The 18,418-nt window shown below is 48.4% G+C and overlaps 1 protein-coding gene across 2 annotated transcripts in view; it reads right to left on the bottom strand.

Moving 5' to 3' along the window:
* The window catches only part of HSD3B7 (hydroxy-delta-5-steroid dehydrogenase, 3 beta- and steroid delta-isomerase 7), a 54,679-nt gene extending 36,848 nt beyond the window's left edge, over window positions 1-17,831 (bottom strand). The window contains exons 1-2 of one of the 2 annotated variants that reach the window (XM_083584214.1): window positions 17,044-17,158; window positions 6,823-7,910 (exon numbers count right to left, since the gene is read on the bottom strand). In XM_083584214.1, the coding sequence (XP_083440340.1) occupies window positions 6,823-7,033 (211 nt within the window). In that variant the 5' untranslated portion in view covers window positions 7,034-7,910; window positions 17,044-17,158. Of the gene's footprint in view, window positions 1-6,822; window positions 7,911-17,043 lie in introns of both variants that reach the window. The other variant, XM_083584216.1, reaches the window with a different exon arrangement.
* Window positions 17,832-18,418: the final 587 nt, after the last annotated feature.

The following is an 18,418-nucleotide window of genomic DNA, read 5'->3' as shown; positions in this document are numbered from 1 at the left end:
CGGGAAAAGCCCCCAAGAGCCGCACACACGCTCCGCGCGCTCTTTAAAGGGAGCGCGGCTCTTCCTGGCTTTTGCGGGAGGTGGGGGAAGGGACAGAGGGCAGCCCCTTCTACTTCCTCGGGGAAAAGCCCCCAAGAGCCACAAACACGCTCCACGCGGCTCGTGAAAGGGAGCGCTGAGCAGAGCCTGGGATGCATACAGGCTCTGCTCAGCACTCCCTTTAAATAATTTTTTTTTCTTGCATTCCCCCTCTAAAAACTAGGTGCATCTTATGGAGCGAAAAATACGGTAGTCTCTGTTTTTTGTGTTGAATATATGCTATATGGCAGGCATCCCCAAACTCGGCCCTCCAGATGTTTTGGGACTGCAACTCCCTTCATCCCTAGCTAACAGGACCAGTGGTCAGGGATGATGGGAATTGTAGTCCCAAAACATCTGGAGGGCCGAGTTTGGGGGTGCCTGCTAAATGGTAATTTATGGACTTAATAGGTATCTAAAGCCATTTGCACATGTTGCCATTCTCTGCATCAGCCTCCACACTCTCATCCCCTGCGAGTAATGCAATGCTGTGTACACGGACTTTGAGAGTAGATCCCATTGAACAGAGATTCTTATTTCCATGTAAATACACACAGGATTGCAGGTTCACATATAAATACTTAAGAGGATTTCCTCCCCTACTTTGCTTGATTATCTTTAAACCTCTTATCTCTTTCTCCAATCCACACTCTGCATGGCCCACATTTGCTCCAGGGCAGACACCTGTCTTTCTGGCTTTCTGCTATCTCTATAAAGCACCCGAACAAAGCTGTCACTAAGTACAGAAATAAAAATGACAGATAACCCTTCTCTATAGGAAAAACAAACAAACCACATAATCATGACCAATCCTCATCTGCTGCTCAAATAAATTCCCTTTTCTTCTCCTTCTAACCTTCCACATGCCTGACATATTTAGAAGTCTATACAGTACTGGAAACGGGAAAAAGAAAACAGGAAACTGTTTCTTCCTCTAAAAGTTACAGCATTTTCTGAAGGAGCTCAAAAAGGCTCAGAAAGCGAAGGAAATTTGTGATGGACTTGGATGCTTGTGGCATTTATTTATTATTATTATTATTATTATTATTATTATTATTATTTGTTCCCTGCCCATCTGGCTGAGTTGCCCCAGCCACTCTGGGTGGCTTCCAACAGATATAAAAACATAATAAAACATCAGACATAAAAACTATGCAGCACTCAAGGTAGTCCTGCTAATTCTCAGGCAATCTCAGAAATGCATCGTCACGGCAACCTTGAAACTGCTGTCCCAATTCACTGATCAAGCAATTCAAAACAGATGGCATATAAAGATCTCTCAATTGAACAGTGAACAGATTAGCTTTTATGTTGATGTGTGGAGCGCTTAAGACAAGCATGTGGCCAGGTGCTGTTGAACTACAGTTCCCATCTTCCTTGACTACTAGTACTGCTGGCTGGGACTGATGGGAGTTGGAAGTCCAACAACTTCTGGAAGACCAGACCACAGACGGGTTCTCACCTTCCAACTTCTGCAAACTGCAAATAGCAATATTCCGTGAGAAAAAAACATTTCTGTGTGTGTGTGTGTGTGTGTGTGTGAGAGAGAGAGAGAGAGAGAGAGAGAGAGAGAGAGAGAGAGAGAGAGAACTGGGAATACCGTTTCTGAGATTATGCCTCTGTGTGCACCGCCTTACAAAATGCAAATGGGTGTATCCAAAGTTGTTCAACTCAGAACAGACGCATTGAAATTGATACGCATAACTAACATATGCCCATTTATTCCAGTAGGTTACTAATGAACAGCACTTAGCTGAATACAACCCAAAGTATGCTTCCCCCAAGCCGCTTCTTTAGAATAATTGCTTTGTCCTATTACGCAAATTCACACGGTATTTTTGAAAACGGCTACAACTCGTGCAGTTCACTAATATATATTTAAAGCGGAGACCATCCCAATTAAATTTCAGTGCATTTTGTTGTTCAATAACCTGTCCATTAAAAAAAAGCTGTGGTTTTCAAAGCATGTCTTGGAGAAAACTCTTGGGCTTTTTCAGAAGCTTATCAGGGATTATCAAAGAAGTGGCAAATATGGCCAAAAGTAAAGGGAGGCAGTCACGTGCCACAGGTATTCTGTGTGTGCCTTAGAACGGCCAAGAATTCTGTGGCAGAGGTGAAGGCTAATAGATAAAGGCTTTCTCCGAAGGCATTCAAAGTTTGAACGCCCACGGCATCAAAACAATAGCAAAGGCCATCCATCTGAGCAAGTCGTCTTTCACAGGCGGAAGATTCTGGGTTCAATTCCCAGCATCTTCAGGTTGGGCCAGGAGAGACCACTGACAAGTCAGGTAATAATGAGCCCTAAAAACAGAGTTTTTATTTACAAAATGTATACACTGCTTGGTTGTAAGAAAACGTTTAAATGGTTTGCAAAACTATGAAACATTCAAACCCTCATTTAAAAAAAAAAGAGTTAAAAATTAAGACATTCTAAAGAATGTCAACAGCAGCTTTTTGTACAAGCGTGCTTAAACAAAAACGTTTTAAGCAGGTTCCACAGTAGAGAGTACCGCAAAGGGACCTGCTTGATGTCAGGAGCTGCCACACTAAAAGACTGATTTCTAACAGATGCAGAATGAGTATTATGAAGCATCAGCTGCAACACTGCCAGTTCTGCAAAGGGAAAAGGTCAAATGGACACATTATGTGGTAAGGTAGGCCTGGAGGCAAACTGGTCTCAAGGTGTAAAGGCAGTGGTTTTCAACCCGTGTGCTGTGGCACCCTGGGGTGCCTTGAATGATGGTGCCGCAGGCAACACTGGCCTCTGATGCCCTCTCATGTCTCTGCCTCCCAAAGACTTGCACAGTTGTTTATTGCAGTAGCCCTGGCTACAAGCTCCACAGGCGAATTGTGCCTCTGTGGCTGGCCAGGGGGTGCTTCCCAGGCCCCTGTGGGGCAGTGTGAGGAGGCACCAATCTTTGGGGCAGGTGGGCAGGGCTCAGAGACCGGCTGCCTAGAGGACTCCCAAGGAGAGGGGAGAGGAGGCTGAGGAAACACTCCACAAGGAAGGGTGTTTGAAAAAGGGTGAGAGGCTTGCTGGCAAGGGGTAAAAGGTAAAGGACCCCTGGACGGTTAAGTCCAGTCAAAGGCAACTATGGGGTGTGGTGCTCATCTCGCTTTAAGGCTGAGGGAGCCGGCATTTGTCCACAGACAGCTTTTCAGGTCATGTGGCCAGCATAACTAAACCACTTCTGGCACAACGGGACACCGTGACGGAAACCAGAGCACACGGAAACACTGTTTACCTTCCCACCACAACGGTACCTATTTATCTACTTGCAATGGTATGCTTTTGAACTGCTAGGTTGGCAGGAGCTGGGACAGAGCAACGGGAGCTCACTCCGTCGCAGGGATTCAAACTGCCGACCTTCCGACTGGCAAGCCCAAGAGGCTCGGTGGTTTAGACCATATAATTGACATAACTGGGCTCCTGAGCCCCACAGGGGTGCCGCAAAAAGAATGTAGTTGGTCAAGGGAGTTGTGGACTCAAAAAGGTTGAAAACCTCTGTGTTAAGGGCATTATAAACAAATGATAACTCCTTGAACTTCGCCCATTAGCCAATGGGCAACTAGCGTCGATTTCTACACAAAGGAGTCATACAGCTGACTGAGTTCCACTCCTGCCAGTGACCGTGTCTCTCTCAGCATTCTTCCATAACTGCAGCTTCCTTATCAAGCACAAGGGTAGCTGCACATAGAGTGCATTGCTGTAACCCAATCCTGAAGTCACCGCCAATGGCAGAACTTCTGGAGTCCAGTTCCATTAACCGATTAAGAGCCCTGAAAGAGCAGGCAACCTGTGCAGAATAGATTCTTATCTCCTTTCCTTTCGTGTTTCTACACAGCTGTTCATTCATAAGTGCCCCCTCCTCTCATAACAGCTGAGCATTCTTCTTTTTTTCCTGGAGGGCCGAGCTGAGTTCCCCCCCCCCCCAAAAAAAATAATGACACCATTGACCCAGAGACATGCAGGTGTGCTCAGAGAAAATATCATGTGACTGAAGTAGTCAAGGGACGAGAAAAGACACAAGGAAGGAGGAAGGGGTTAGCTGTCTCTTGATAGGAGATAAGGGAATGGATAGATTTTTGGCATAGTTTGGAAAGATAATGGTGGATGGGAAAGAGATACGATATAAAGTGGAGGAAGAGGAGGAGGCGGCAACAGAAGGGCTGGGGCTGAGGGACATCACAAAAGGATTGCCCCAGTGGTCACAGGACACCATCACCTGCTTGTGGCATAGACTGGCTGATAAGATGGGACCTCAGCAACAAGCCAGCATGTCACAGAGCAACAAGGCACAGAATGTACACAGTCCAGATCTGCTGAGCAAATGAAATATTGTCAGCTTGGCTGGCCAACAGCAAAACCTTGAACCAGCAGCTCAGAGAGCAACGAGGCACGGAATGCCCGCGGTCCAGTTTTGCCAAAGGAAGAGGCTAACGTGAGTTTGGCTGGGATGAGAAACTTCCGCAGACCTGCAGCACAAAGAGTGGTTGGGTGAGAAAAGGGCCAAGGAGGAAGCCAAGCAGGACAACTGAAGGAAGCTGATGGAACAGGCAACAATAACTATTGAGTAAGGGAACTGTTAAATAATGAGAAAGCCCAAACATAGCCCGCCCCCCTCCCTCATGCTGAGAAAAGCTTTATCCATGTCAGACTCTGGGAAAGGTGGCAGCGCCACAATCCACAGGTAGTGGGTGTGCTGCCAAGACCACCCAAAATGCTTACTGGCACTTGGAAAGATCCATCTCTGCCCAGACGCTCTTATCCCTGCCATAACCATCATCAGATGGACCTAGCCCTACATTCTGCTGTCATGTTTCCCACATTTCTGACTGCTCACAGAGGCGCTTCTTTCATAATTGAAACCAGAGGGACGCTTGGCGCCTACGTTTGACAAAAGTCCATCTTGAGAGCATCCAAGAGTAACTTGCCCTTCGAGAAGACTGCCTTTAATGTATCTATGATTCTGTATCCTAGAGGATTGCCTAGAGGATTGCTTGTGAAGAGCAGCAAACCCTGGCCGTTTTTTAAGGAGATCTTGAACCTGTGGCCTTCTGATGCAAAGCCTCTGCTCTACCCCTGAGCTATCATTGGCCGACTGGAAGGATCCGTGGCCAGACAACAGAGTTGCACCAGGAAAAAATGCAAGAGGAGTCCTACTGGAGAAGACTCAAGGCCCGTCTAGGGCAGGGCTCTGTTCTTACAGTGGCCAATCAGATGCCTACGGGCAGCCCACAAGCAGAGCCTGAGGCAGGTAGGCCCAGCCATGAGGTAAGGTGAGGTGTCTGCCTTGGGCGGCAGGATCCACCAGGGTCAGCAAATCCAGGCTCCGAGGAATGCATCACCTGCTGCCGCCACCGACACAATGGCAGCAACATCTGCAGCAAGCTCCTTGGAGGCCAGATCTGCCACCTCTTTGGTATCCCCCACGCCACCCTTTACAGAGGCCTGTGGGTGAATAGAAGGTGCTGCTTGTCTCCTCCCACCCCTGTTCCTGATGCAGATCTTTAGCCCCCTATTGTAGACCTTCCCTCACCCCTTCTTCCCTGACCAATGGGGGATGGGCAGCATTTTGTGGTTCGCTTCAGGTGCCAAAATGTCTTGTGCCGGCCCTGGTCTGAGGGCAGTGTCCCCCAAAGTAGTTCTGTTCGCACACTGACTTTTGGCTGTGGAACAGAACTTCCCTTCCTTCTCCCCATGCGCTGCCTAAATCTGTTCTGGGTCTTCCCCCAACCCTCCAGAGCAGATTTGGAGGCTGCATGGAGAGAGAGGGGAAGTTGTGCTGTGCAAGTTCTGTTGCACAAATGGAAATCTGTGCACTAGCAGAACTGTTTCATTATATACCGCCCTGAGTACCTCCAGCACTCTTTCTGCCCTTGTGATTCCCAACAGCTGGTTTTCAGAGGAATACTGCCTCAAGAGGCCGGAGGAACAACCTAGCCATCATCACTAGAAGCCATTCATAGCCTCAGCGTCTATGAATCTGTCAATTAAAAAAATAAAAGTTTTAATTAAAGGATGTTTATAGTTAAGGGTACATAAAACATCTCTGTTTTCAATTCACAGAGTCCTTTCTACAGGTGTGAGACACAGACATTGTGAGATCTCGGGGAGATCTTCCATTCTTTTGCTTAGTATATGAGCAGAGTTTTTATGTCAGCATTGTTTTTCCTTTGTCTGTTTGTTTTGTAATATAATAATAATAATAATAATAATAATAATAATAATAATAATAATTTATTATTTATACCCCAGCCACTCTGGGCGGCTCCCAACAGAATATTAAAAACATGATAAAACATCAAACGCTAAAAACTTCCCTAAACAGGGCTGCCTTCAGATGTCTTCTAAAAGTCAATATACCGGTAGTTGTTTATTTCCTTGACATCTGATGGGAGGGCGTTCCACAGGGCGGGTGCCACTACCGAGAAGGCCCTCTTCCTGGTTCCCTGTAACTTTGCTTCTCACAGTGAGGGAACCAGCAGAAGACCCTTGGAGAAGGACCTCAGTGATGGGGGTGGAGACACTTCTTCAGATATGCTGGGCCGGGGCCGTTTAGGGCTTCAAAGGTCAGCACCAACACTTTGAATTGTGTAAACCCCTCAGCAGGATACAAATTAATATGGCTAGTCCAATCCTCTTTTGAAGCCATCCAATCTGGAGGCCACTACACTACCTCCAACAGGACTGGGTTCTTTGGGCTCGCAGCACCCTTTAATTAGTCACGAAAGTCAACTTACTTTGGCTGCGATACACAGAGCCATTCAAAGGCAGCAGAAGACTGCAGGCAAAACAATGAAAGGCAGAAAATAGACTTCTAAAAAGAAATACATCACACACACTGGGTGATTCATGGCCTATAATTAGACAGCGGCTTCCAAGAGTTTCAGCAAGGCTATCTGTATTGTGGGCAAACACACCAGCAACACAAGTTTGGCAACGTAACCCCATCAAATCTTGCCTCCGCTTGTTCAAGTCAGGTGTACGAAGCTTGGCTGTGAAAAGGCGTCGCTATTACTTACGCAGTCAGCAGACTAAGAATACGCAAGCGTTGATTCAGCTCAATGCCTTTTCTGCACCAGACAGCAGAAAGCCAAGTGTTTTGGCAGCTGGAGACCCAGACCCCCAGTTCCTATAAGCTCTAGATGGGAATTCAGAAGAAAGATTCCTAGGAGGAAATGAGGCTTTTGCAGTTTAAAAGAGAGTAAGGAGAAGGTTCAGGGTTGTCTGAGCTTGCTTAGAGAGAGGAAGGGTGCTGCCTGGTTTTCTGTGGTTTAGACCTAGATCTGAGCTCTGGAGCATATATATTTTTAAATGCTGTGTTCCAGGAGGAGGCAGAGAATGGCTTTCAGCATCCTACTGAATTTCCAATTGACACAGGGCAAGAGGGAGAGAGACCTGCAAGGGGAAAGAACAAGATTCTGAACCCAGGTCAAAAATGCTGCCAGTGCAAAGGGCTCAGCCAGCGGCAGGGATGCCAAGAGTCAAAAGTCCTGCTTAGCAAATAAACAAACGACTTTGTAGGCCACCGATAAAGCAGTCAGAAGAGGAGGAGAAGGAGGAGGTTGCCCTTCCGAGGCTTTTGCTCCAGGTAAAAAGATCAAGGCTGCAAATAGCTTTATTGCTTTGTTCAGCCTTGAACTGGTGCCACCTCAGCAGGAGGGTGTTCAAGGTTGCAAGAGCTTGGGGAGAGCGATCAGCATGTTCTGTACGAGGGCAGAGGAGGAGGGCAAGCGGTGGAGGAGGCACAGAAGTCACTACAGAATCCCAGCAGGTTGGATAAAAGGGAGAATTTCCAGGAAGATACTGTTCCTGCCACATCCCAGTGCTGCAGAAGTGAGAAAAGCAAGAGGCACCTCAATCCTCATTTCAGGCAAAGCTGTTAGAAGTTACAGGAAAAAGCCACAGCGCTCTGTTCTACCTTGTTACTATTTGTGAGCTGTAGATGCAACCCTTTTGCTGCACGGGGACCTTTCCCAGCCCTGTTTCATAAGGGGAGGGGGCTGCCCTGGGGGACATCTTTGATAGCCTTTTCTTCTAAGGAGCAAATCCTACACAAATCCAGAGTGGTGTTCCTAAGACGGTTGGATGGCACCTTGTACGTCTCCTTTGCGCCAACTGCTGCAGCCATGCTGGACCACATCAACAAGGCCGAGAACGGGTTTTTTGTTACCTGAGGCAGACCCTGGGAAGCCCAGGTCCCCCATACACACTGCCGAGGCCTGTGCCCTGGGGAGGTCACTTCAGTAAACAACAACAACAACAACAACAACAACAACAACAACAACAACAACAACTTTTATTTATACCCCGCCCTCCCCAGCCAGAGCTGGGCTCAGGGCGGCTAATACCAGTAAAATCACAGTAAAAAACATAATAGGGGGAAAAGAAAAAGAAGAAAAGGAAAAAACCAATTTAAAATACAGGTTAAAATGCAATTTAAAATACAGCCTCATTTTAAAAGTAGCCAGTAAATCAAGGCCATAAGGGAACGGAAACATAAGGGTCAGACTGAGTCCGAACCAAAGGCCAGGCAGAACAGCTCTGTCTTGCAGGCCCTGCAGAAAGATGTCAAGTCCCGCAGGGCCCTAGTCTCTTGTGACAGAGCGTTCCACCAAGTCGGGGCCAGTACTGAAAAGACCCTACTACTAATGCAGCAGTTTGACTTCACCCCCGGAGGCGCACTCCATTGTGTCTCGAGATAGACGGATGTCAACAACAGGCAGGCAGATTTTATTCTGACTGTCTGTTGGTAGACAGAGCCGGAGTCAAAAGTGGGTGGAGCAACACAGATGGATTTTACCTTTGCAGGGCTGTGACCTGGAAGTGAGCAGTGTTGCTGGGGGGGCAGTGGCCTGCATGAGACCTGGAGAGAGCCCCCCAGGCCAGATACAGAAGCCTGGAGGTCCACACAGGCCTCAGGCTCCTCCACCTCTGCTTTACTGCACAGATATGGAGGGAAGGGAAAGCAAAACCCTTCAGTTCCTCAGCTACCCTAGATTTTTGGTTTGTTTTTAAAGGAATTTGGGCAACCCCAGCAGACAGCACTGAGCTAAGGGAGGTTCATAGCCTGATCCCACATCAAGGCATCTTCCAAATGCTTTATGCCACTTTTTAAGTGACGCAGAGCCCTTTTTCGGATGCAGATGTTCAAAGTGTCAACAAACAGGAGAGAGAAGTGTCACACATCCCCCAGCCAACGTTCATCCAGGAAGGCTGCACACTGCCTGGAAACAAAAGGGGTGGGAGGCTGATTTAAAACAGAAGCTACATTAGCCGAATTACATCCTTCACGGACTTCTCTATGCAGCAGGAAGGATAAACCAGCCATACAACCCGTGAGAAAGAAAGCACAAATTGGGGGGGGTGGGGGGACAGGTGTTTATTGTGGGATCAGCACGGCCTCACGTGTGCAGCTTTCCTGTGGCATCTGTGCCAACCATTGGCATCCCATATTTTGGGTTGCCAGCTCATCTTTGTCTCCCATTACATCCAGATTTACCTCCTTGCTCTGCATGACAGGAAGTCACGTATCTTGGATGCTAGGCCCAGGTCAGCACATCCTTGCTGAGATGATAAGTGGCTTCCTTCCTGTTATGCAAAAGAGGATGAACTAGCCTCTAAGAGAACAACCTGCTTCAGTTACTAGATTCTTTTGGAGAAGGGACTGGCTGGCAATGAGGTTGCAAAAGAGGCTCTTGCCATCCCCAGGGGGCCTGCAGAAATTTCTGTGACCCTGGAAATATCACACACCTTCCTAGCTGGCCTGGCCCCCACCTCCCATAAAGGAGCAGGTTGAATATAGAGCCCCTCCCTGCGTGTTAACTGTGTGAGCCACCCTAGGTGCCTTGGAGGAAAAAGCAGGATATAAACACAATGAATGAAAGAAAGAAAGAAAGAAAGAAAGAAAGAAAGAAAGAAAGAAAGAAGAGTTTGGATTTGATATCCCGCTTTATCACTTCCCGAAGGAGTCTCAAAGCAGCTAACAATCTCCTTTCCCTTCCTCCCCCACAACAAACAGTCTGTGAGGTGAGTGGGGCTGAGAGACTTCAGAGAAGTATGACTGGCCCACGGTCACCCAGCAGCTGAATGTGGAGGAGCGGAGACGCAACCCCGGTTCCCCAGATTACAATACTACCGCTCTTAACCACTACACCAAACTGGCTCTCAGAAAGAAAGAAAGAAAGAAAGAAAGAAAGAAAGAAAGAAAGAAAGAAAGAAAGAAAGAAAGTTGTGTACGGAGCCTATGGACAGGCAACGTGGCACTCTCTGTGTGATGTGGGACTACAACTCCCATCAACCCTGATCATTGGTCATGCTGGCTAATGCAGATGGGAGTTGTAGTCCAATAATATCGGGGAGGCCACCAGCGTTGGCTACCCCAGTCGAGACTAATACAGCTAGTTTACAGAGCGTAGTTCAAAGAGATAAACATCAACACAGCTGGTGGAGTCTTACAGGGATTGTCTTCTCCACAGACAAGGAATGAAGGAATAGGACAGGCACTACCAACAGGTAGATCGTGATCTACCGGTAGATCACTGGACGTCTGTGGTAGATCACTGGTAGATCACCGCCTCCCCCCAAAGAAACTCAACAACTTTGGCTCCCCTAAAAAAAGCTCAAGTTTGCCCTGACCCCCCAAAAAACAGGGCATGAGAAAAGCTCAACAACTTTGACCTGAACCCCCCAAAAGGGGGTAGATCACTGCCAGTTTTTAAATCTGTGAGTAGATCACAGTCTCTTGGGAGCTGGCCACCCCTAGAATAGGAGAAAGAAAAGGAGACAAGGATCAGCTCCCTCTCCTTCTCTGTTTTACTAGGCTAGGCATCTAGCAGACTGGCTGAGAATTATGATAAGAACGGAAAAGGAAGGGGAAATTGCTGCAGTCTGTATGTTCGCCTGTGGTCAGGAATGGAAATCAGTCAAGTGGATGCAATTGTTTTTAAGCCTGTAAACTGCATGTAAGTAGTGACTTTTAATAAAACATTGTTTTTGGCATTTCCTTCACCTGGAAATGAACTTTAAGCTACATAAGTCACATAAATATTTACATAAGTGGTGATAAATAAGAGACCGCGAGGCAAACTTGTTTTTAATCAGATTTCTGCAGTAATCTAAATTTGTACTAATGCATATAACAATTTAATTAAAAAAATTAAAAACAAGAAAAACCAGTTTATACGACTACAGAAACAAGTAAAACAATTGCACCAGCATTAAGGACAGGGTGTGAGGAACTATGTTATTTCTGACTCGAACCCTACCAGAAATCCTTGGTGACCCAAAAACAAAACCACCCAAAGATTTACGAAGTAGATCCAGATGTATCTTCTGCCCACTACTGCATTAGGCTGCATATGCACTATGAATTTAAAGCACCTTTTCTGCCTCCAATGTATCCTGGGAATTTTAGTTTACCCTTCCCAGAGCTATAATTCCCAGCAGATTTAAAGCACATTCCCTCCCTTTAAAAAAAAAACCATGGGAACTGATGTTTATCTCTCAGAAAACTACAATTCCCAGCACCTTTAAACTATGGTTCCCAGGAGTCATGGCGGGGACATGCTTTCAGTGTGTGGTCTGCTTGCAGCTTGAAACACAATTCAGAGTCTGTGGCAGCACTGGGCACCAGCTGAAGCTCTCTCAACTCCACAATTCCCACCCTGGGGCCTTGGCAGGAAGGAAATCCACACACACAAAGCCCTTGACCCCACCAAGCGATAGGAAGAGCAGCTGGCTGCGAAATCCTCTCCAGATCAAAGAAGAGCTCCTTTCCTGAAGAACTGGCACGCCAGAAGCAAGCAAAGCTGAACTTAAACTGGCAACAGCAGAGCCCTAAAGGGCTATTGCTGCATTTGCGGGCACACGCGCTAAACCCTGTCTGTGGTGCCTACCCCTTTACCCCAAATGATGAAACAAGAGGCCAGAGTACATTGGTACCTCAGGTTAAGTACGGAGGTCCGTTCTTAACCTGAAACTGTTCTTAACCTGAAGCACCACTTTAGCTAATGGGGCCTCCTGCAGCCGCCGGAGCACGATTTCTGTTCTCATCCTGAAGCAAAGTCCTTAACCCGAGGTACTATTTCTGGGTTAGCGGAGTCTGTAACCTGAAGCGTATGTAACCTGAGGTACCACTGTATGGGTTCAAATTGGCCACAACTTTATTGAGCTTCAGAAGTGGGGAACTTGGCACAGGCCTTGGCAGGTAACCCTCTCAGCCCGCCTGGCTGAGGATATGCAGGCAGATGAGGTCCAGTGAGAGGGGACTGTAAAGCGCAAACTTACACAGCATGCCCTTCCACCGACCTCGTCCCGGGAATTTGACCTACATGGGTCAGGGACTCCCGGTTTTTGCCCTTTAGCGGGCCCTGCAAGCGCCGCCGCATGGGGAGGGAGCATGAATGCATCCCCGCCCCAACTTGATGTTAGACTAAAGGATACCTTGCCAAGGCCGAAAACCACCAAAGTTGTGACAAAATGCTACAGGGAAGGTGAAACCTGCCAGTGCAGGGAAAATTCCTTCCTGGTTCTGAATACAGCAACCATCTTACGGCCGCAGCAGCACCCACTGACCTTGAACGCAAAATATTAGCCTGTAAGGAAAAGAATCATTAACCTGAAGACTGCTGACCTAGGATGAAATTATGGAGGCAATAAATTTGAGGGAGGGTGGGTGGGTGGGTGATCCTGGAAGGAAGAACAGCAAAAGAGGCTTCAACCACGGAGTCAGCCTGTTTTCTTTTGGCCTTAGGCCCACCCCCGACCAGCCCAGCCATTGTCCTCCCTGGCCGAGGGTGGGTCAAAGGCCGGCCCAAGCAGGTGGGTGGCACCTGCCCAGGTGAGCCCTGCTCGGCCGCAAACTCTGCCCACCTGTGGGGAAGGGAGGGCGGAAATTGCTTAGACTTCAGCCCAAGGAATCAGCAGAAAACGGAGCCCATCTGTGAGAGTTGGTTACAAGAAAAAACAGTTTGCACGGAGTAACCTCTAGGCATGGGGAAGAAATTAGATCCAGTTCACATTTAAACTCACACTTTACGAAACAATATACCAACCAAAACACACGCAGCCTTCAAAATTCGCCCTTTGCAATGAGGTTCTCCAGTCGAGTAATGTGCACAAAAGGCAGGTACTAAACGGTTTTTTTAAAAAAAATGTGTATTTCAGTGAAAACAGCACTCACAAATGCATGACATTAGGGGAAACGTGCTTTGCAAAAATGTTTCTATTTGGGAGTAATTCAATGTGTATATTAGGAGGAATTCAAACCAAAGCGCCGATCAACTTTCATGAGGGAACTGTTTCTTCATGAGGTAGAGAGCTGGATGTAAGATTGGGAAAGTGAGACACAGGGAGAGAAACCAAAACCGACAGATCTGCCAGGCCCTAATAACCATATTTGACCACAAGTGCTGGTTGGGAAGCCAGTAACACCCATGGGGAAAAGGGCAGTAATGAAAAGGCGGCTATTTAGCCCTGGGCCCTAGTTTCAACATGACACGGAGTTCCCACGCACCTGGTTGCACCGCCAGATATATATATATATATGCATGCATTTGGGGGGCCCAGGCATGAAATTTAAAGTGTGAGAGGCTACAGTCCACAAGGGTCAGATTTAAGACAGTCAGTAGGCTGAATGCAGGGTCACAGCTGTCCCCTGCAGCAAGAGTGCCTCTGAGCACACACAGAGTCTGCTTTTCCCTTCCAAGGGCATATTTTCCAGGCAACTCACAGCTCCAGCAGGGATTCCTGGATCTTTTAACAGTTAAGCAGCAGGGGAAAGTTTTTTTTAAAAAGGCCTAGTTCTCCTCCGAAGGGGAAAACCTTCATCTCTACTGCTCCAGTTCAAACTGCAGGTGCTGAATGTGTGTGTTAAGGCCGGGAGGGTGGTGGTGGTGCTGAGATTTAGAGTCGTCAAGTTGGAAGGGACCATGGGGGTCATCTAGTCCAACCCCCCGCAACACAGGACTCTTTTGCCCAAAGTGAGACTCGAACCCACCACCCTGCGATCAAGAGTCTAATCCTCTAATGACTGAGCCAAATCGGCAATAGCCCAGTGCTTCTCTCCACACCATTCCCTGCACCCAGAAATTTCGTATGTCAGGGAGAAAGGATCCAGCCTCAGTGAAAACGAGGCGTGGGTAAAAGTCAGCAACTGCTAGAGGGAGTCCGCACTCGATCAGACCAAGGGTTCAGTATGAGACAGCCTCCTCCAATGACTTCATTTGAGCCAGGATTTGCGGTAGTCCCAGAACTGTTTTCGGGGCCACCTGACCATCTCTGAACATGTGAACCAACAAATGCATGTCTTCCAAACACTCCTCCTCTTTCACTTGCCACAAGTTGCTCCATCACTATCATCATCATCATCATATACTGCCCTATACCCGCAGTTTCACAGGATAAAATCAAAATCTAAAACCACAAAAGACATCACCAAATAGAAACAACAACCCAACAACCCCTCCCCAATACATCTTAAAAGGGCATAGGATGTCCATCAAATCAACCAAAAGCCTGGTTAAAAAGGAACATTTTTGCCTGGTACCTAAAGGATGCGGAGCCACTGCAGAGAAGGCCCCATTCTCCTTTTGCCACCCTCTGGACCTCTTGCGGAGGAGGCATACAAAGAAGGACCTCAGAAGATTATCTGAGGGTCTGGGTAGGTTCATATGGAAAGAGGCGGTCCTTCAGGTATTGTGGTCCTGAGCCGTTTAAGGCTGCATAGGACAAAACCAGCACTTTAAATTGGGCCCGGAAACTAATTGGCAGCCAATGCAGTTGGACCAGGATCAGTGCAATATGCTCAAACCGTCTTGCTCCAGTGAGCAACCTGGCCACTGAATTCTGCACCTAGCTGAAGCTTCTGAACAGTCTTCTGAGGCAACCCTACATATAAGGCATTGCAGTAATCTTTTAGGATGTGTAAAGTTGCCAGCTTTTCTCTCGTCGTAAAATTCCTGTCCTTTTTTTTTATTTAAAACCCCCCTGCAAAACAGGCAGAAACCCAACAGGTGCGGTTTCCCCTCTCACTGCAACTGGGACACTGTGAAAAAAGAAACCCCACTTCTCCTCCTGGATTCATCCCATTGCTCCAAAGCAGGGAACTGTTCACGGAACAGAGCGGCTCCAGCAAGACGAGGCATTTTACTTCACAATATCATCCTGCAGTTCTTTCTCTGGCTTACTGGCTCCAACACAGCAACCAATAAAAATGACGGCCTGAAATTCAAGGAGTGCCTCTCATTCCCTCCAAGGGAATCCTCCCCAAACTAGGAATGGCATTTCCCTCACCCTGCACTGCCAACCATTCCACACACAGAAAACCACACGACTGGAAGGGAGTTGCCATCCCCGAAACATATTTTCCACTTTACTAGCTCAGTAAAATAATAATAATAATCTTGCTATGAAACCAACCTGAATGTTTGGGAGCCACGCCTGCAACCTAAAGGTGCTCTGATTGGAGTGGGGGGTGGGGTTAGAGACAGCAACCACAGAGAACCCAGGTGTCCTGGCTGTTCCAATACATCATACCTTCTGTCCTTGACAGGAGAACACAGAATTATGTCTGCCTTTGCTGCTGTTGAACCACAATCCCCTTTCAGGAGAAACCAGGCACACTGAGCACCTGCTTCAAAGGGCTCAGTGCACAGAACATGTGAAGAGATGGAACTGATTGAGCATTTTTCGTAGAGCGATTCACGTCAAGCCGCCAAGTGGTCAGTCGCAGAGCTTTCTGGGGCTCACATGCAAGGCAGCCCACAATACTTAAGTGATCACAATACTTAAAGCCTATTTCCATCCTAAGCAGCCCCAAACACACCTGAGAGGAAGGCACACGTTTCCAGCAAGATCCGCTTTGTAAAGGGACCCCTTCTTCCAGGTGTCCTTTATATCACACATTCACGATGATTTGGGTTCAGGATGCTGCCTGGGCAGTCGTACGCAATGCCGCTTTCAGTGCTCAGTTGCACCTGCAAATGTTTGGAGGCGGTCCTGTTGCTTCGCTACCAAGCAGTCCGTATTTTGCAACATCCTGAAGACACCCCATAGCTTTTTGTACCACAAATGCCCAGCTATATATCTCTCATCGTTGCACTGTATGCCCTGCAGGCAGTGCCAGTGCATTGGCAGAACAACTAATTGCAGAACAACTAATAAAGCAAAACAAATCTACAACCAACGTGATTCACATCAAGCTGTCAATGAAGCTCAGGTCAGTTACCGCCGCTCAGCCTAGCCTACCTCACAGGGTTGTTGTGGAATTTTATTTTATTTTTATTTTTTTAAGGGAGCCCTGCATTCGACCTTGAGCTCCTGGGAGGTGTGATATAAAGGCACGAGGGAGGGAGCAAAGCCACACCTTTTGAGCTTCGGCTTGTCGGGTTTGTCGCGCTTAAAGAGTCACCGAGAGCAGGGTGCCAACTCTGTAGAAAGGTCCCGACGACGTAAGCCCGGTTTGCAGCGGGCACGAAGCTCACATGCCCTCCGCCGAGTTATGCCGAGCTGGCGGAATAACAACCGGCTGACTTGGCACCTTCCGGGTGATGCGGAGATATTGATCTGCCAGGGGAGCAGGAACGTGCGGAAGAGATACGAAGGAGCCGGGCTAGGGATGAAGGGACCAAAACCACCCCGGCCAAAAATCCTCTCTTTTAAGACTCCCCGAGAAAAAGAAATAGAGACAGACAAAGACTCTAGTTTGGAAGGAGCAGCTCGTCAAAAAAGAAAGCCCCGCTCCCACTAGCTATGGCCGCTGAAGAGCGACGGCAAATGCACTCTGCATGTGCTCAGGGGCACCCTCGTCTCCTTTTCCCCACCTGCACCCGAACTTAGTTTCAACGGGCTCCTTCCTCTCTCTCCTGCCCTTTGCAAGCTGCGCACAAAGCCTGGACGGCGGTGGGGCGTGGGGGGTGTTGGGGAAGGCGCCCCCCACGCTTCTCCCCGGGGGTCCTCACCTGGTGCCAGAGACTCCCCCGCAGCCGCTTCCCGGTCCCTTTCTCTGCCTTCGGAGCCCCATCGCGGCCGCTGCCTTTGTAGCTGCGGCGCCTCGCGGCTCCCCGCCCCCGGGAAGGCGGATCCCCGCAGGTCCTAGCAGGGGTTGGATCCCGTCGGCGCCTGCCTGTGGTAGTCCGGAGACCCGGCGCTCGCTCAGGCTCACTCACTTCCACGGGTCTCCTCGGAGTAGAGCTCACTTGGCACTGCGCTTTCGTTTAAGCGAACGAGAAAGAGCGCTCTTAACCAGGTTCAGCGGCGTGTGACTACTTGGCAAAGCTCCCCCCCCCCCCATCTCACAAATGTTGTTGTTTAGTCGTTTAGTCGTGTCCGACTCTTCGTGACCCCATGGACCAGAGCACGCCAGGCACTCCTGTCTTCCACTGCCTCCCGCAGTTTGGTCAAACTCATGCTGGTAGCTTCGAGAACACTGTCCAACCATCTCATCCTCTGTCGTCCCCTTCTCCTTGTGCCCTCCATCTTTCCCAACATCAGGGTCTTTTCCAGGGAGTCTTCTCTTCTCATGAGGTGGCCAAAGTACTGGAGCCTCAGCTTCAGGATCTGTCCTTCCAGTGAGCACCCAGGGCTGATTTCCTTAAGAATGGAGAGGTTTGATCTTCTTGCAGTCCATGGGACTCTCAAGAGTCTCCTCCAGCACCATAACTCAAAAGCATCAATTCTTCGGCGATCAGCCTTCTTGATGGTCCAGCTCTCACTTCCATACATCACTACTGGGAAAACCATAGCTTTAACTATACGGACCTTTGTTGGCAAGGTGATGTCTCTGTTTTTTAAGATGCTGTCTAGGTTGGTCATTGCCTCCCACAAATAGATACGTATTTATTAGTAGTCGGGGTGTATCGGTTTATAGAGCCAACTCCCTTCGTCCTCCCCCATAGGTGCCAACTCCCTGGGACCCTGGGTGATCGAGCACCCACAAAATTCCCCATGAAGGGGCCGGACACCCACAAATTTCAGTGCCAGGGCCATGCATGCTGCATGGCACCCACGGCCCCGGGCACCCATGGTGGCGGTGCCAAGCTGGCACTCCTGCACCCCCATAAAATATTTGAGGGGGGCACTCCCCCAAGCATTTTCATTCAAATGGGAGGGTGCTTTGTCTTGCGATCAATTACGCAGGGTGGGGCTTACCTGCTTACCTGCTCCCCCCCCCAGATTTGTTTGGCTTTTATTGTATTTTATGTCACAGCTTGGAATAAAAAAATTGATTAAGGAACCAAAAACAAATTGCAGTTGCAAGAGAATAGGGTGGGTCCAAAAGCCATCAGTCGTGTCAGAGGCCAGGATAATGAGGTGCCAAACTCCCCTCTTTGGAGA

Source organism: Podarcis filfolensis (assembly GCF_964270895.1).
Source record: "Podarcis filfolensis genome assembly, chromosome: 13".
Taxonomy (NCBI): Eukaryota; Metazoa; Chordata; class Lepidosauria; order Squamata; family Lacertidae; genus Podarcis; species Podarcis filfolensis.
The sequence above is the reverse complement of the archived record's forward strand: the minus strand, read 5'-3'. Positions and strand labels throughout refer to the sequence as shown.